We start from the raw sequence: 19,103 nt of genomic DNA, 5'->3' as shown, positions 1-19,103 counted from the left end.
ATTTGAACTCTGATCATAAAGATGGAGGAAATGCAGCGAAGCATTCTGCCCGGTGTGAACATTTATCATTTCTGGCAAGTTTCAAATTTGAACCATTCCTTAGAGATTTTGTGGAGATTATTTGTCCAGACATGATGAAATATTATAAATATATTTCCTGTTGTTATTTTGATTCAAATAACATTTTTGTTAAATTTAAAACTTTAATTAAATCTTTTATTAAATAATCACTTTTGCTATTACGAAAAATAAAAAAAAAAAAAGAAAATTAAATGAAATAATCTTTATTTCTTTTTTGGACAATTTTAAGTTCCATCTGTTTATTTATTTATTTGTATTTTGAATCAAATTATTGTCCATTAACATTGTCTGTTTAGAGATCAAGTTAATTTAAAATCCTACATCAACAATAAAAAGTCAACAAAAAAAAAGTATTTAAATAAACACTCGTCAAATAAACAATATGGTTATTAATCTTGTGCAATGTGAAATATCTTATTAATCAATAATTATTATCATGTACCTAAAAACAGAAAAAGAAAAAAATGTCATGCTAATAAATCTTGGTAATATGATATCAACACAGCCACAGAAATATGGAATATCACTGGAAAGATTCTACGAGAAAATATAACTTGGCTGTTTATAGAAACAATTTTAAGTTTTAGAAATCCATGCTTAAGAAAAAAAAAAAAAAAAAGAGGATATTTGAATATGCAAGTCTTTAAATAATTCAACAAATAAAGATGTGGTTATTAAAAAGAAAAACCGCTTTTAGGAATAGGCATGGCTGTGTGGTTAAGAAGCTTGCTTTGCAACCCCATGATTTCAAGTTCAACTCCACTGTATGGCACGATGGGCAAGTGTCTTCACTAGAGCTCTGGATTTGGTAAATGGAAACTGCAAAAGACTGTTGTGTGTGTGTGTGTGTGTGTGCATTTGTGTGTCTTTGTGCCCCACCGCTGCTTGACAACTGATGTTGGTTTGTTTACATTCCTGTATCTTAGCAGTTTGGTGAAATAGAAGTAGCAGGCTTAAAAATAATTACTGGGGTTCATTTATTAAAGGCAGTGCCCCAGCATGGCCACAATCCAAAGACTGAAACAAGTAAAAGATAAAAGATGTAGAATACCATGTGTCTGAAATTAACTTTGGTTTGGATACAACATGATATTAATTAGGAAATTAGCTCCAATTAGTTTCAATAACAAGACACTAAATTAAAATAAACTATAAAGAATTTAACATAATTGATAAATATTGAATGAATTTTAGGTGAAACAGGAAACAGAACATTTTGTCACATCACTAGACATGTCTTGTAATAGTGAGTCACTAACCAAATGCTACAATAGTTACATTTAGGAAGCAAATATTTTTTTTATTTTGTGAAATATTGTTTTTTTTTCACACACCAGAAATTGGCGAAAGAGTGTACACAGCAAGATACACTCCTTCATTCTGTAATTTTTTTTTTGTGGTAGTAAAAGCTATTAGTGAAATAATCGCATGTACTTTGCGAATCTGTCAAAATAATCAAGATCAATGAACATCTGGGCTTTTATTCCAAAAGTGCTTCTTTTTAAACATGACTACACACACACAAACACATTTATACACACATATATATATGTATACTCATATATATATATATATATATATATATATATATATATATATATACACACACACACATGTACATATATTCTTTGTTATTTGCTTCAGTCATTTGATTATGGCCATGCTGGAGCACTACCTTTAGTCGAACAATTTGACTCCAGGACTTATTCTTTGTAAGCCTAGTGCTTATTCTATCCGTCTCTTTTGCCCAACCACTAAGTTTCAGGGATGTGAACACACCAACATTGGTTGTCAAGTGATGATGGGAAAACAAACACAGACACACACACTCATATATGCAATGAGTTTCTTTCAGTTTCTGCTCAAGGCTGTAGTAGAAGATACTAGCCAAAGGTACCATGCAATGGGACTGAACCCAGAACCATGTGGTTGGGAAGTAAGCTTCTTACCACACAACCATACCTGCACACACACATATATCTATATCTATATCTCTCTCTCTCTCTCTCTATATATATATACATACATACATACATACATACATACACACACACACACACAAAGTGCTTACACACAGACACACTCACACTTGAATCTATTTTTACCTCAGTCATGTAAATGGCTATTCATAATAAATTTCTGTCCTAAAGAAAACAGAAAACAGAGAGAGAGATATCAGAGCATAAACTACATAAGACAAAAATCACATCTAAAAGAGAGATTCTACATCGTTTCAACGAATTTGATACAGTAGGTCTTTTATTTCTTTCTACTAAACACCCCTTTTCAACACCTCTTGTTGAATCTAGTCTAATTCCACTCAAGCAAAATGCCTCAACTCCAAGTGAACGTTGACCCTGGTCACTGAAACGGATCATTTCATCAGTCACTCAAGAGAAATGTCATGCAGATAAACAAGTTTGTTTTCATCCCATCAAATGTTGATAGGTTTGTTTACATTTCCTACTTATCACCATGATCATCACCAACCTTCCGACATGAAGAAAAACATCAGAGAAGACTGTTTAGAGTTGGTTTGAGACAGTGAGGCAGTGAGTGAATTAGATGGTTTATCATGTTTCCATGTCTCACTCTGTCACATTCAAACTCTGCTTGGACTGTCTCTGTCTTATTTGATAAGACAGAGTCAATATATAGTACCAACATACCTGTGGCTAATAGTACCAACATAAATGTGGCCTATAGTTCATTAAAATCAACCCAATAACTGATTGCTACTTATTTTTTCAACCCCAACAAGAATCATCATCTTCATTTAAAGCTTGTTTTCCATGCTGGCATGGGTTGAACAGTTTGACAGGAGCTGGCCAGCTGAAGAACTCCCCAGGCTCCAAGGTTTGCTTTGGCATGGTTTCTACAGCTTGATGCCCTTCCTAACGCCAACCACTTTACAGAGTGTACTAGATGCTTTTATGCAGCATCAGCATGGGTGTGTTTATGCGGCACTGGTACAAGTGCTTTTTACATGACACCAGCACCCACAAGCCCACTTTCTTAGTAACAGAAATTAAGTAAAATGACTTGCTAATTATAATTTTTTTCATATATTTTAAATAGGTACCATAGCTGGGATGGGAAAAACTTACAAATGTTATGAATATTATCCCCTTAGTATATGTACTATTTGCTAGTATGAGGACGTTATATTTTTTTAAGCTGTGAGAGGCAGAGTTGGTAATTATAGCTGATGATACGTAACAACACAGAAATACATGGGTTCAATACTCTAATGACTTCGTTCACAATTCAGTGTGGGTAGGTACTTTTTGGTTATCTCACCCCCATTAAAAAAATTGGGTTATCTCCCCCATATAAAAAAAATTGTTTAACCCTCAATAAAACAAAAACAAAAAAAAACATAAACATGGAAACTGAAAAAATTAAACATCTTATTGAATATGATAACATTTTTATAACAAACCATACCATGCGTATTGTGGAGGCCAATAGTTAACAATGTGTTGAAATACTGAATCAAAAGGATCTAACCCTTTTAATCTAATCTCTTGTTAGCATATAAACTCAGCTTTTTAGTGGGGAGATAACCCAATTTTTTAATGGAAATTTTTTAATGGGGGTGAGATAACCAAAAGTCACATATATATTGTCTAAGTGGAGAATTTTCTCTCATGACTCTTTGGGGAAAGGTCTTCCCACATAATGTATGTTAAATATAACTTTACACAAATATATTTTATTCAACACTGCTTCATGTGGTTTTAGCTGAAAACAACTCCAGTTTATGTCAGGGAAGTACCCATATCCAATATACCTGCTGGTCATGGTTTCAATTCTTAGACAAGACAATTCATTTTACAATGTTCCAGTCCAATCAGCTTAAAATGAGTACCAGTAATAGCTGGGAGTTAACATTGTGATGGATAGACATCCTGTCCATAGAAATTCTCCTAAGGGCTGCTTTTTTTGGTTTTAATGAGAGGTCAATATTCATGACATTTCCAAGTCCTCCTACACCCCAGTTCATATTAAAAATACATGAAACCAATATTATAATTAAAAAGCCATTTTACTTCATTTCTGTTACTAAGGTGATTTTGTCTTCCATCCTTCCAGGAATTGAAGTATAAAGTACCAGTCAAGTACCGAGATGATTTAATAAACAAAACCCCTTTCCTAATAATTAGAGCAGCCTTGTGCCAGTGTTTAAAATCAATACACTTATGGAAAACACAAACGTGATACCATTTCCCTTCCCTATCAAAGAAAACCTAAACATAATGTTGTCTTTGCAAGAAATCAATATAATACATTATGCAATTATGAATTTTAAAATATCTGCGATCAAATTTGTGATCTGCATCTCAATACATAATTAATATTTTACAAAAATAACTTACATCTGGGTTTTTTACCTCAGTTCATGTTTTCTGATAATGTTTACAATGGAAAAACAAAATGAAACACACACACAAAAAACCCCCCGTTTAAATAGCAAATAAAAAGATGTATCAATTCTTGTGTTGCATCCTATTAAAATTCTCGGAAATTAGAAAATAAATGTTTAATCATTAACATAATGATTATTTGACAAAGACTCTGTTGAAGATGCAAACTGCAACAACAACAATACCAATAAACTATACAATTATTGGAAGAATTAAATAAATTGGCTACAAAGCATTGGTAAAAACTAATATATTCTTATACTATTTCTTGCTGGATGAAACAATAATAATTCTTTCTAATTTTGGCACAAGGCCAGCAATTATGAAGGAAAGGGTTAGCTGATTATATCTACCCTAGTGCTCAACTGGTACTTATTTCACTGGGAAGATGAAAGGCAAAAACACAGTCAATCTTAGCAGAATTTGAACTTAGAAAGTAAAGCCAGAAGGAATGTCTGCAGGTATTTTGTCCAACATGCTAATGAATCTGCCAACTTGTCACCATAATAATAATCCTTTCTATTCTGAGCACAAGGCCTGAAATTTGGGGGTGGGGGGATAGTCGATTACATCGACCCCAGTGTTTCACTGGTACTTAATTTATCGACCCAGAAAGAACGAAAGGCAGATTTGAACTTAGAATGTAGAGACGGGCGAAATACTGCTAAGCATTTTGTCCAGTGTGCTAACGATTCTGCCAGCTCATCGCCTTAATAATAATAATGATAATAATAATAATAATAATAACAATAGGTCTTCATTGGCCTCAAAGGCAGCAAAAACATTTTGGACAATGCAAGAACAAAGAATAGTAAGAACTTACATAGAAATGTGAAACAAAAATAATAATAATCTTTTCTACTCTAGGCACAAGGCCCGAAATTTTTGGGAAGGGGGCCAGTTGATTAGATAGGCACCAGTACACAACCGGTACTTAATTAATCGACCTCGAAAGGATGAAAGGCAAAGTTGACCTCGGTGGAATTGGAACTCAGAACATAAAGATAGATGAACAGAATGTAAAGACAGATGAACAAAAATAATAATAATAATATAGCATTCATTAATATATAAAATACGTTTAGTAATTGTCTGGTGATCTTTTTAGATGTTATAAATGATGAAACATCACCAACTCACCAACTGAATGTCACTACAATTTCTAAACCTGACAGTCACAAAATATTCTTCTTGACAATCTTACCAAAAAAACAACTCCCCCGCCACCACAAAAGCTGTGTTGCTCCTCAGAGCCAGAGAATACTTCAGCCCTCATTGGCCGAGTCCTAATGTAGTATTGCTCCCACATATCAGATGGTGGTGCTGCTCTATCTACATATAAGGGTCTCTGCTAGGAATATCATTATGAGAGCATATTCGGAATGAGATAATTCAAGAATAGAGCAGAGTGAATGATGTGACCAAAGAGTACTGAAAGCACAAGTTCCACTGGATTGGACATGTTACAAAATTCACAGATAACAGGTGGACTTTTGAAGTTGCCAAATGGTATCCAAAAGATTAGAAAAGACCACCTGGAAGGGCCCCATGATGATGGAAAGATGATCTAGTTAAGCAATTTGGGTCAAGATGGAAAAGGTTGGCACAATCAAGACAGAACAGAAAGTGCATTGTGACCAGCAGTGCGTAACACCATCTGATGGTCTAGTTGATACTGTGACACACACACACACACACACACTTTCTCTCTCTCTCTCTCTAACAAGGAAAAAGTTTGTAGTGACAGTCATCAGACTGTCAACCTTTACTTTGTAGAAGTTAAATGTATTCTACTAAATAGTACTGAGTGTCCATAAGACCTGGAGAAAAAGGGCATATCATTGATGAGGTTGTGAATGGTGACAAAGGAACTCTGACAAACCAAGTTGATTAATTGACTGACAGAAGAATTAATCAAACAGTTGATTAGTTAAATGGTTAAACTAATTGACTAATAACAATAAAAAGGTAAAATAGAAGCAATGACTCTTCTATGATGCTGTTGCTACCATGTGTTAATAGAACCATTTCTGATTCAGATTCTAAGAAACATTCTACAAGAATCTGTAATCAATCAAGTTTTTCTGTTTCATTCACTTCACACTAATAGGGTTTCACCACCACCGCCACCCATCCTTACAACTACATCTATTTTGGAATTCCATTACAGTTCACAACTTCTCACCACCCACCCACCCACAATCTAATCTAAATATAATCTACGCCAATTCTACCCTTCCTGGTTTATGGATCTCATTCTTTCTTCTTTGGTATTCATAAAATCAAAAGCACCTGTTGAATTTCACGATAACACTTAAATGGATCTCATTATGAAAATAAGATATGTAATGTAATAATAATAATAATGATAATAATAAAATAGCTAGTTTTGTAAAGCCAGGAGGATGATGAGGAGGCTGTGTTGCAATATATTAGAGGAACTGATTCATAGAAACAACAAAAAATATAAACAACAATGCAAATATATAAACAACAATACAACCAAAAAAATATCCAGCAATAAGTACAGCAGCAACAATAACATACATGTAATTACAAGAGGTTATAATAACAAGAATTCCTAAGTACTAGAATCATAGATCTGAAAATAGAAAATTAGATTACTGGCACCAAGATGACATCCCTCTCTTAACACCGACAGATCTTGCTCAAACCCTATATTCTTCATCAAACTACATCCTGGTTTCTATCTTTCTTTCTTTCTTTTTCTTTTTTTTTACTTACAGCAGAACCTCTGCAGATTTTTGAAGGAGATATTCTGCTCTTTTATTGGTTCATTATTGGCCCAGAACTGTGAAAGGAACCGATGTGATGCGAGAAGAAAACTGCTGTTGATATGCTCCATGAAAGAAATAACATTTACACATACTGCCAAATTGTCTCTCAAATCCCGTAAAATATGTTATATTGTTATAAATAGTTACCTGTAGGTGGAACAATTGTTTTTCTTTAAAACAATAATAGACACGTGGTGTGCCCTGGAGGCCAGTGATTGCAAGGGAGATAATCACTTCTAGATAAATCCCAATGCTATTAAAAGTTTGAATATCAAATCATAAACCGAGGAAGAAAATGCATGTCTTTTATCTTTTATTTGTTCCAATCATCAGACTGTAGCCAAGCTGGAGCATTGCTTTGAAGAATTTTAGTCAAACAAACCAACTCCACAACTTATTTCTGTTTTTTAAGCCTGGTACTTATTCTATCGGTGTCTTTTGTTGCGGGGGACATGAATACATCAACACCAGTTTTCAAGTGGTAGTTGGGTACAAACACAAAGACACATACATATGACAGGCTTCTTTCAGTTTCCGTCTACCAATTCCATTCACAAGGCTTTGGTTGGCCTGAAGCTGTAGGAGAAGACACTTGCCTAAGGTGTCATGCAGTGGGTCTGATCTTGGGACCATGTGGTTGGGAAGCATAGCCACATATATACAAATTTAATTTTATTTTCTTAAAATTTCTAGTCACAGAAGAACAGAAAGAAAAAAAAAACAAATAAAAATACTATTGAGAAAAATTGGTTTTTACTAAGAACTAAGAGAGTAAACTGTAGCCCTAGGTCAGTGCTGATTGAGCAAAATTATGATCAAAGACAATCCAGCTGTGATCATCCTGTTTATTTTCAGGCATTGGATTATTTTCATCAATGAGTTTATTTTTAAGACAGAAGAATATATGATTTGTAAGAATTTAGCTGCTACTTCTAGCAAGTCAGCCAACATATCCTAAAAAGGCAACTTTATTGGCACATTGAAGATAAAGCACTCTATGTTGTAGCTAGTGGTTGAATGTGAAACTACAGTGCTGTAGATCATGAGTTCGAAACTTTTAAAGATATTGCCTTATGCTTGCTTTTAAGCAGGGCATATTACATAATGTTCCAACATCCCAGAACACAATTTAAACTACATTAACGAGGCCAGAGAGGGCAGCGTATAGCCTTAATAAATCTACTCAGCAGATAAATGCAAAGTTTTTCTGCAAGATGATATGATAATAATGATGAGAAGGCAGGAGATGAAAGTGATAACAAGGAGAAGAGGACAAGAATCCTCATCTTAATATTAAAAAAAATGTTTCTTATAATTTTATCTCTTTTTATTGTTTTCTGATATATATATATATATATATATATATATATATATATATATATGTGTGTGTGTTATGTACATTTTTTTTTAAAGTAATTTGCAAGAGTAATCATTTTTATCGTGTAGATTTTGACAATCATATCAGATAAAGATACAATAAAAAATTTCTGGACAGATGCTGCTGATTGTGGATATCACTTTATTCCGTTAATATTTTCCAAATTACAGATAATTCTAGCTACACTAAAACGTTCTGTGATACATATCTCCCTAGTGATGGCAGCAGATTGAAATTAAGCATTTTAGAGGTTGATTTATCTTCCACATACTCTTATACTAGTAACTCATCTGCCTACCATTAGATTTCAGTTTCTGAAAATCTTACTCACATCCAAAGAAAGGAAAGAATAATTGAAAACGGATTGCTTGACTTTCATGCAGTTTTCCTGTGATGTTTAAATGAACAGGACTCCCTGCCACTGACAGTTAAAAGAAAAAAAGCGCAAAATGAGGTGAAAATACACACAAACACACACACAAATATATTTGAACCTGAGTTGCTGCTAGGGTAGTTACAGTAGTTACAAATCCCTTTAAGATTACAGAATAACAACAGATGGCTTAAAAATGTAACCAGATACACATTAGAAAAGGTTATTAGTTCCGTGGATACAGTCAGGTGGAATTGAAGGTGATAATGGAAGATTAAAAATGAAGAGGTTTGTTGTTTGTAAAGTTCAGAGCTTACTAACCTGAAGAAAGAAAACAACTACAAAATCAATGTAGCTATAAGTACTTCTTATTAAAACAAAATAAAGGGCCATAAAATTAATTTGTTTCCTCAATATCTTAATATATTTTGAAAACAAAACATTTGTAACAGATTTGTGTCATATGGCAAGAAACCATTGGGGAAAGAAAAGAAAATATGCAGATATTTGTAGTCAAAGTTGAACTCTCTAAAGGTAAACTTCATCATCTCCAGAGACTAAAAACGTATGGGGGTATAGCATTTTGAAAGTCAGCAACATCAGTGTGGCCCTGTTCACCTAGTCGTAAATAAATATTGCAATGTGAAACAATTCTGCTATAAGCAACAGTAGCATTGTAGAAATCAAGAATAGTTCCATTAGCTTGCAATCTTAGTTCAGATCCTCATGTGAGTATTATTAGGAAGTTGATGGGCTCCACCAATCTAGTTTGCCTAGACATGATAATGCAGTCTGACAGTATGAAGGTGAAGATATCTTTTTACAACTCACACCTTTATAATGAATTTCAGGTAGGATGTTAACGAGAAACCTTAAAGAAATACCAAATTTTAGAGATACTCAAAGACAATATTATTACATTGTATGTAATAGCAGCTTTATACTTCATATGTAAACAGTGCATCCATGCAGAATGTACTTCTAACTGACCAGGGCTGAAGTATTTGATGGCCACCACCATAATTTTCAACACCAGGGCTGACATATTTTATGGCCACAAAAAGGAAGCCTAGTCTTTGGGATAAGTGCTATGAGAGATCAATAGAGATGTGAGAACAAACATTTGTAAATAGATCTGAGGGTTTTAGCTGTATGTCAGTCAAAAGTAAAGATAATGATGTGATATTATTTCTTTGATATGTGAAGGATTTGAGTTTTGATGTTTTTGAAAAGAGGAGATCATCACGTCCCATTGAATTGTTTTTTTCAAAGTTTTTGTTCATTGTAGAAGTGTAAGTTTCACCAGATTACATGTGGATAACCAGAAGGCTGAAGAAAATTGGAGGATGATTTAATCAACCTAGGAGTGAGTTATTGGAAGGTCCTCCATATACAGAAGTGTGTGCACTTGCAGAACTCAAAAGTATACAACAGTTACTATAATGCAAGTTTGAGACAGAGTTCTGGTGAAAGAGACTGACACAAGAGACAAACCGAACTTATTGTAGGCCATCAACTTAGAAACAAAAGGTTTTGCAGATAAGTGCAACACCATTGCTCTCAGTGAATTTATCAAAAGCCTAGTGATTAGGGTCCATCGTGTTCTTGAGAAAAACACTTCATTTCACATTACTTCAGTCTACTCCACTGTAAGTGAGTAACCCTGTGATGTACCGGAGCCCCATTCAGGGAAAACATTGTGATCTTGGTTACTTAAATGCCATGGAAACGGGGTAACTGGCCCTATGAGCCTTAAGACTTGAGACAGTAGTGTCCAGGGGATGGTAAGTAAGATATTACTGGTTTATGACATAGGAGAACAGGGTCTTTACATAACATGGTTCCATTGTAAACACTGGTTACTTGGAAAGGAAAGAGACATAAAATGCTAAAATGGTGTTGTATGATTCTTCACCAATTTTGCAATGTTGGAAATAAATGCCAAATTTTGTTGTTGGCAGAGTCAGAAAAGTTGTCACTTCTTGAAAATGAGAGAATGGATTCCACCAAAATAAAACGGAAAAGCTTTAATGAATACTCTTTTATTGTAGGCTGATGTTGTTTAGACCAAAATCAACTATGAATAAACTTGTGGTCAAGCTTTTAAATAGTAATTAGTAATACGCTATCTAATCTGTCCTTCCATTTATCAAAGTGGTAGAATATGATTTTAAAAAGAATTGGCTGTTATTTCTAGCAGGTTGATTAGCTACATGAAGTCGCCCTCATAGACTTGCCATGTGATTGAGATAACAAGTACGAAATATCATGCAAGACTGATAAGAGGTGGTGATATCAATAAATAGATGGTGTGATATATTTAATAAATTTAATTTCCATTTACATCTTCAATAAAAGTTTGAAAATTGAAAGTAATAGAACAGAAAATCTTTATTAGTTTGGTAAATGATAGCATGCTTTAAAACTCAATAATTTTAGTGATTTTTATAGGAAAATTTGATCCTGTTTGGGTTAAATAATCAAATTCATTTCCATAAGAGAAAATGTTCTGATAAAATATAAAAATTTAATTAAAAATCTAATAATAAAAAATTGACAGGAAATTCTTAGAGCAATGCTAGTAACTCCAAGACTTTTAGATTTTCTTATAATGAAGTCTATCATCCTTAAATTCCTTTTCAACAAAATCTCTCTCTCTCTCTCTCTCTCTCTCTCTCTCTCTCTCTCTCTCTTCCTTCTTCTAAATTCCCTTTCTTCTTATTTTATCAGAACCTTAAAGCACACAAATATCTTTTTATCTAGTATCGTGTTGGGAGCAAAACTTGTCCACAGCCTGGAAACCTCATGTAGCTAAATCACAAATGAACTATTTTTACATTACTATTTTCTGAAAACACTGCAGACAACGTAGAAGTGAGGTAGCGAAAGTATAGAGGATACTGCAGGGTGCAAGTGAGCAAAGAGAAGCTCAATATGGCAGAATAGCAGGTTTAGTAAACAGGTTCATTAGCACAGTAGGAGTTGAATCTTAATCGGATAACCAGAATCACAGTTGATCTTTTAAAACATACTCCATTATAATAAATAGAAAACACCAGTCATAGTATTTTTGGTGGGTTTCTCAGCATTTCTGCTTTTCAACAAACACACACAATAAGTACAAAATGCTTTTCATTGAAGAGAATTGAGTTTGCTTTACAAAGAGAAAGAGAAAAAAGAGTCAAGGAAATACTTGGTTTAGTAACTTCAATGTAGCATGTTTATTTAAATTTTTTTAATAATAAGCTTTTGTAATAATAACAAAAACAACAATAATAATAATAATAATAATAATGATAATAATAATAATTTATTTAGGGACCTTTTGAGCGGGATGAGCTACTCGACCTGAAGAAAATTCTAACTGGGCCCCACCTGCAAGGCCATGCGCTGTTTATCTTGATATGAGATCACCATGTTGTGCACATATGGTTGTGATGCATGTGCCTGGTGTACCCTTATCAGACGGGTAGTCACGATGAGTATACTGGGCTTTGTATATTTTACCCTAATGTCACTTTGATGGCATGCATTGCTCTCTCACTCAATAATAATAATAATAATCCTTAAGACGGCTAGGATACTTAGGAAGGTTCATGGCATCTAAGGTTATTTGTTTGTAGCCTGATGGTAGGAATTATTTTTCCAACGGTCTAATCTGTTGTGCATATATGAAATAATAATAATAATAATAATAATAATAATAATGATAATGATACTTCTTTCTACTATAGGCACAAGGCCTGAAATTTTGGGGAAGGTGGGGATAGTCGATTACACTGACTCCAATACTCAACTGATACTTATTTTATCAAACACCAAAAGGGTGAAAGACGAAATCTATCTTGGTGGAATTTGAAATCAGAATATAAGGTCAGATGAAATGCTATTAGACATTTTGCCTGGTGTGCTAACAATTCTCACAGCTTGCAATAATAATAATAATAATAATAATAATAATAATAATAATAATAATAGCAGGATGTGATACCAATAGTAATTGGTGCACTTGGAAGTATCAGCACTCAACTACCAACATGGCTGAAAAAGATTGGTGCAAGTGTGAAGGTAGAGCATCAACAAAAATCAGAATTGCTTGGAACTGCAAGAATTCTTCGCAGCGTTCTTGAAGCATGACCAGTGAACAAGTGTCACCTTAGTCTGCTGGCTGTGGACAGCTGACACTTTCCATCATACCCAGTGAAATAAGCTGTGCTGATTTGAATATTAAAACCTTTCGTTACCAAATTCCTGTTGAAATACACTGTCAATATTGACAGTGTTTAGAACATAAATTAACATGAAATTTGTATCATAGCAGTAGGGGTGGTCTCAAATGGATTGGTATCAAAGGGGATAATTGTCTTTCCTACTCCTAATCACACATTTGTGAAGAGGAGTTAAAGTCAAGGAGGGAGCCTACACATAACACAACATGCTTGAAATGGTAGTTAAACTTCCCGCAAATTACACCCAAGCACCTTAAATAAAGAATGCACTGGACATTATATGAAATTGAAATGTTGATTACAAATGGAACACCTTTGACTAGGGCTGACCTGGGACTAGACAACAATAACAACTATGAAGTAGGAGTGGGGTATTTATTTTTCACCTTGATTATACCTGTAAATTCTGAGTCAGAACTTAACGAAGACAAGAAGCAGATATTTAGCATCTTACTCATATACTTCAACAAAGTTTTCTATCTCTTTGTCATTTTCTTCACTATTTATCAGCATCCAACACTTATCATTTAAACATCTTATCTTATCTTCACGTCTACCTTATGTTCAACACACCCTGTTTTAATACCCAGGGTACTCTGTTAGTGTATAAAACATCAATGGTTATAGCAGGATTTGAAACTGATGACATTGCAGGCTGGAGCCAAATAGTTTTACCATTCTTACAGGACACCTAACTTGGCATCGTTTTTGCATTTGATGCAGTTTCACCTGCAGCTGTAAACTAGCAGCAACCCAAGAACATTGACATTACCAGTAAATGCATCTCTCTCTCTCTCTCTCTCTATATATATATATATATATATATATAATATTAATAGCTTCTTCTTAATGATTTAAAAATAAGTAATCAAGTTATATAGCGTCCAATACAACAGTAGATTAATACAACACAACAAAAAATATATAACACATGGCACAATTAAATTTGGAATTATTCGACTTAAGTTTCAGTCTTGTAATTTCTTTAAGAAGAACACCTGAAGATATTGGCAAGATTGAAAATTAAATCAAATAGCTCCAAACTTAATTGTATCAGTTGTTACGTATCTTACTGTATTTCCCTACTTGGAAACAGGTGAGGGTTGACAGCAGGAAAGGCATACAGTTGCATAAAATCTGCATCAACAAATTCCATCTGACTCATGTGAGCACGAAAAAGTGGATGTTAAATGATGATGATGATCATCATGTTGATTTTATATACATACATACATATATATATATATATATATATATATATATATATATATAAAATAGGCACAGGAGTGGCTCTGTGGTAAGAAGCTTGCTTCCGAGCCACATGGTTCCAGGTTCAGTCCACTGTGTGGCACCTTGGGCAAGTGTCTTCTGCTATAGCCTTGGGCTGACCAAAACTTTGCGAGTGGATCTGGTAGGCAGAAGCTGAAAGAAGCCCTTCATATATATATATATATATATATATATATATATATATCATCATCATCATGCTGGTGGCACATAAAAAGCACTGTTCGAGCATGATCGTTGCAAGTGTCACCTTACCAGCACATGAAAAACAACATTCAAGCCTGGTTGTTGCAAGTGCCACTGGACTGGCTCCCATGCAGGTAGCACGTAAAAAACACCTTTTGAGTGTGGTCGTTGCCAGAACCACTTGACTGGCCCTCGTGCCGATGGCACGTAAAAGCACCCACTACACTCTTGGAGTACAAAGAGTGTAGTGGGTGCTTTTACGTGCCATCGGCACGAGGGCCAGTCAAGTGGTTGGTATTAGGAAGGGCATCCAGCTGTAGAAACATTGCCAGATCAGATTGAGTCTGGTGCAGCCTTCTGGCTCACCAGTCCTCAGTCAAATCGTCCAACCCATGCCAGTATGAAAAGCGGACATTAAACGACGAACGATAAATTTTAGCTAACTTATGCCAGCAACTTATTTTTAAAATGGTAAACTAAACTGGACTGTGTTAGCTTATGAGTATTAAGTATGAAATGTTAGTAAAGTAATTAACAGAATTTCTCAGACTATAAAACAGACAAACAACAGGTGGAATGATAATCATTATAATAATTAATTAATTAATTAACAGAATTAAAGTGAATAACGTAACAATAAAGATTGTAATTAGGAAAGTACAGGAAACGGGTTGAGGAGGTTGCATTAAAAGAAATAGGGAGGAGGTGGGGATGTAGTACTGAGGGTAGTGGTATCAGCAGTGATGGTATGAGAAAGTAGCAGTTGGTGGATGTCTACTGAAAAGCCTACAACATTAAAACTACCACTGATAGATCTATGGCAGCAGCAGTTATGTAGTGGTGGTGGTGATATATGATGGGTGTGTGTGTGTGGGGACATGACATTGCTATTGTTGTTGTTGTTGTTTAACCCCTGGTCAGCTTCGATTGAGTAGACCTATTATCTATCACAGTCATGGCCATCATATTTTTGAGTTTGTAGGAGTGGCTGTGTGATAAGTAGCTTGCTTACCAACCAGGTGGTTCTGGGTTCAGTCCCACTGCATGGCACCTCGAGCAATTGTCTTCTACTATAACCTCGGGCCGACCAAAGCCTTGTGGGTGGATTTGGTAGACGGAATCGAAAAATTTCGAATTTATTCAAAGTTGGCTTTTACATACATATGAGTTAAAGAATCAATTTTGAACAGAAAAAAGATCTTTTTCAATTTTTCCTTTAGAGAAAGAAAAGAAAAACTTTTTCCCTTTAACCTCCCCATATCTGCTAATATTATTTATGCATTAAGGCAACGAGCTGGCAGAATTGTTAGTACGCCGGGTGAAATGCTGAGTGGTATTTCATCTGCCATTATGCTCTGAGTTCAAATTCCGCTGAGGTCAACTTTGCCTTTCATCCTTTCGGGGTCGATTAAATAAGTACCGGTTACACACTGGAGTCGATGTAATCAACTTAATCTCTTTGTCTGTCCTTGTTTGTCCCCTCTATGTTTAGCCCTCTGTGGGCAATAAAGAAATAGATATTATTTATGCATTCTAATAGTGTAGTTTATTGATTGGTTAGTTGTGTTGTTGTTCAGTATTTATGTGTGTATATGTGTGTGTAGAACGGACTTTCCTATAGATTAATACATAAATTTCCATACATCTCTAACAAAGAAAAAAAAGAAAAGAAAAATGAATAACCTAAAAAGAAAAACAAAGCTATGCATAACAGAATTTGTTTGTGACATGGTGATCTTGCTTATCAGATAAAAAGTATTACGTGTTTATATTATTATCAAGAGAAAATATTTGAACGATTGAAATATTTAAAATATTTAGAAAATAAAAATGAAATTTTTTTTTTTTTTTTTAAAGTGATCAAATTGGTTATATTACCCTATAAATTTGGAAGTAGACCAACTGGATCAAAATTTATTCATAATTTTCCAGAGATTTTTCCGAACTAAATATAAACCACAACTCAAAGGATTTTGTTAAAATTTATTGCCATCTTCCAAATACTGATGAGAGTAGTTAATACTACAAAATGGTAGTAGAATCAGTAAGGCAACAGGTAAAATACATTACAGTATTTGGTTGCATCCCTTTAGGTTCTGTGTTCAAATCTTGTCTAAGTCAACTGTGAGTCAGCTGTGATTTTATTGATAAAATAGAGCACCAGTAAAATACTGGGCTTGATCTAATCAACTCTGGACAATCCCTAAATGTGAGGCCTTATGCCTATGCTAGGAATTATTACAAAATATGGCTACAGACATAGGTGTAGCCATGTGGTTAAGAAGTTTGCTTTACAACCTTATGGTTATGGATTCAATCCACTATGAGACATCTTTGGCAAGTACCTTCTGCTTTAGCCCTGGGCCAACCAAAGTCTTGTGAGAAGATTTGGTAGATGGAAATTGAAAGAAGCCCACCGTACATACACACACATATAAGTGTTTGTGTGTGTGTGTGTGTGTCTGTGTGTGTGTGTGTGTCTTCTTGTCTTGACACTGTGTGACAGTTGTAAATGAAATGGATATCACCCTCAAGTGGTGTTATTTGCTTCCGATTTTCTCCACAAGCATGTCCAATCATGGAGAAATATTAACCTTGCTTGGAAACAGGTAAGAGTTGGCAACATGAAGGACATTCAGGTATAAAACAAAATCTGACCCAACTAAATTTCTTTTTTATAACCCTATAATTTTAGCTTACTTTTATACATACATACATAATTAATAAAAAAAAATGGAGAAAAAAGACGAAGAACAAACACAAAAAAACAAGAATGCGAGGACATGGCACATGCAAGTATTAATAAGATGCTTAGGGAAGGAAAGAAAAGGTGTTTTACATTTTGAACAAAGCTCTTCTTCAGAAACAGGAGACAGAAGAAAATCCAAAAGAAAGGGAAGATGGAAGAAGGAAAAAAAAAAAAAAAAATGCCAACAATTCACATGTTGTTACATTTTGGAATGTATATATATATATCCACGTGTAGCTACATTTTGGAATGTATATATATATATATATATATATATATATGAATATAAAACATCTGAAGAAAATCTAAGAATATACTGATTAAAACATGAATATAAATATAAATGATCAAATAGTATGATTAATGCTTTTATACAAGTAATAACTTATTTCAGGAATTCAGTTATGTATTATTTAAGTGAAAAAAAAAAGATGTTTTCTAAAGCTACATATAGTTCCACAAGTGCAAAAAATGAAGAAAGCAACTAAATTTACTGTAAATTTATGTTCTCTAAGTAGTGAACAGTAACAGAACAAACACTGAAAATGACTGATGTAATGGGATTCATGTCCAATAAAAGTCAGTATTCCTTCCAAATTGAGAAAAATAAAAGGTAAAATCCAAGGAAGATGGTTATTGTCTGCATCAATATCAATTAGTTTGCAAGAGAATTCTTAGAATAGTTAAATAAGTTCAGTTAGCAAGGAGAGGGGGAGTGAAGGAAGATTCTTCACTCCTCATTGAAAGTGAACTTAACAAACTATTCTACAAATCCTTCTGCGAAGTTTAGATGAAGCAGTGGACAGACAAGCACAAACATTTAGCTTTGTGAGATCTGTGAATGACAACAATGATGATGGTGATGATGACGATGACGATGATGATGGTAGTGATGACAATCATCACATGAATCAATGCTGAGAGTGTTTGTTTTCAAGTTTTCTATTATATCATTGCTGCCACTATTGGACCCAGAAGTTGCTATCAATTTTATTGTTGTGATACCTGTGGAGAGAGTTAAAGAAACTTTGTGGAACATTTTTGTTTCTTTTGGTTTTTAAGTGGTTTCATTATGGCTACCACCACTCCTCAGTCGGAGTCAGGTATGTATAACATAAAATTAAACTTACCATCATCACTATAGTCTTCTGTTTGTGACTTGTGTAAATGTGAGAGCCGAGGGTCAATCCAATCGGTAGTTTCTGTATCATGACTGATTAGAAACAATGAGAAATAAGAGTAAAGAATAAGGATTGATAATAAAACTTGCTTGCAAATATAAACAAACAATTCACTCAGATTATGTATAAGATATCTAAAACAGGTCATAAAATAAAGTAAAGATATATAAAAAAAAAATATCAAAAATATACAAAAATGAAATAAAATGTATCTTAGAAAGTATATCAAAAAATTTATTCAAAAATATATCTTGAGCAAAATGTATGAGACGAGACATATGAAATAGTCTATAAATGGAAGAAGTAATAAAAAATGAAATATTTTCATATTTCATAAGATATAAAAATATATTTAAAAAAAAGATATTAAAAGGATAATGATATTTTGATATAATGTTGTTTGGAAATACTGAG

General features: G+C 33.9%; 1 protein-coding gene across 50 annotated transcripts in view; it reads right to left on the bottom strand.

Moving 5' to 3' along the window:
• The window catches only part of LOC106872181 (membrane-associated guanylate kinase, WW and PDZ domain-containing protein 1), a 668,717-nt gene that overhangs the window by 277,362 nt on the left and 372,252 nt on the right, over nt 1-19,103 (bottom strand). For all 50 annotated transcript variants that reach the window (XR_016241362.1, XR_016241361.1, XR_016241363.1 and 47 more), the window contains one exon: nt 18,639-18,721. Coding sequence is in view for 40 of the 50 variants with exons in the window: in XM_089350230.1 (XP_089206356.1) it covers nt 18,639-18,721 (83 nt within the window). In the remaining 10 variants the exon portion in view is untranslated. The remainder of the gene's footprint in view (nt 1-18,638; nt 18,722-19,103) is intronic.

The sequence above is a fragment of the Octopus bimaculoides genome, chromosome 4 (assembly GCF_046866305.1).
Source record: "Octopus bimaculoides isolate indiv1 chromosome 4, ASM4686630v1, whole genome shotgun sequence".
In the NCBI taxonomy this organism is placed as follows: Eukaryota; Metazoa; Mollusca; class Cephalopoda; order Octopoda; family Octopodidae; genus Octopus; species Octopus bimaculoides.
This window is presented reverse-complemented; position numbering and strand designations above follow the sequence as displayed.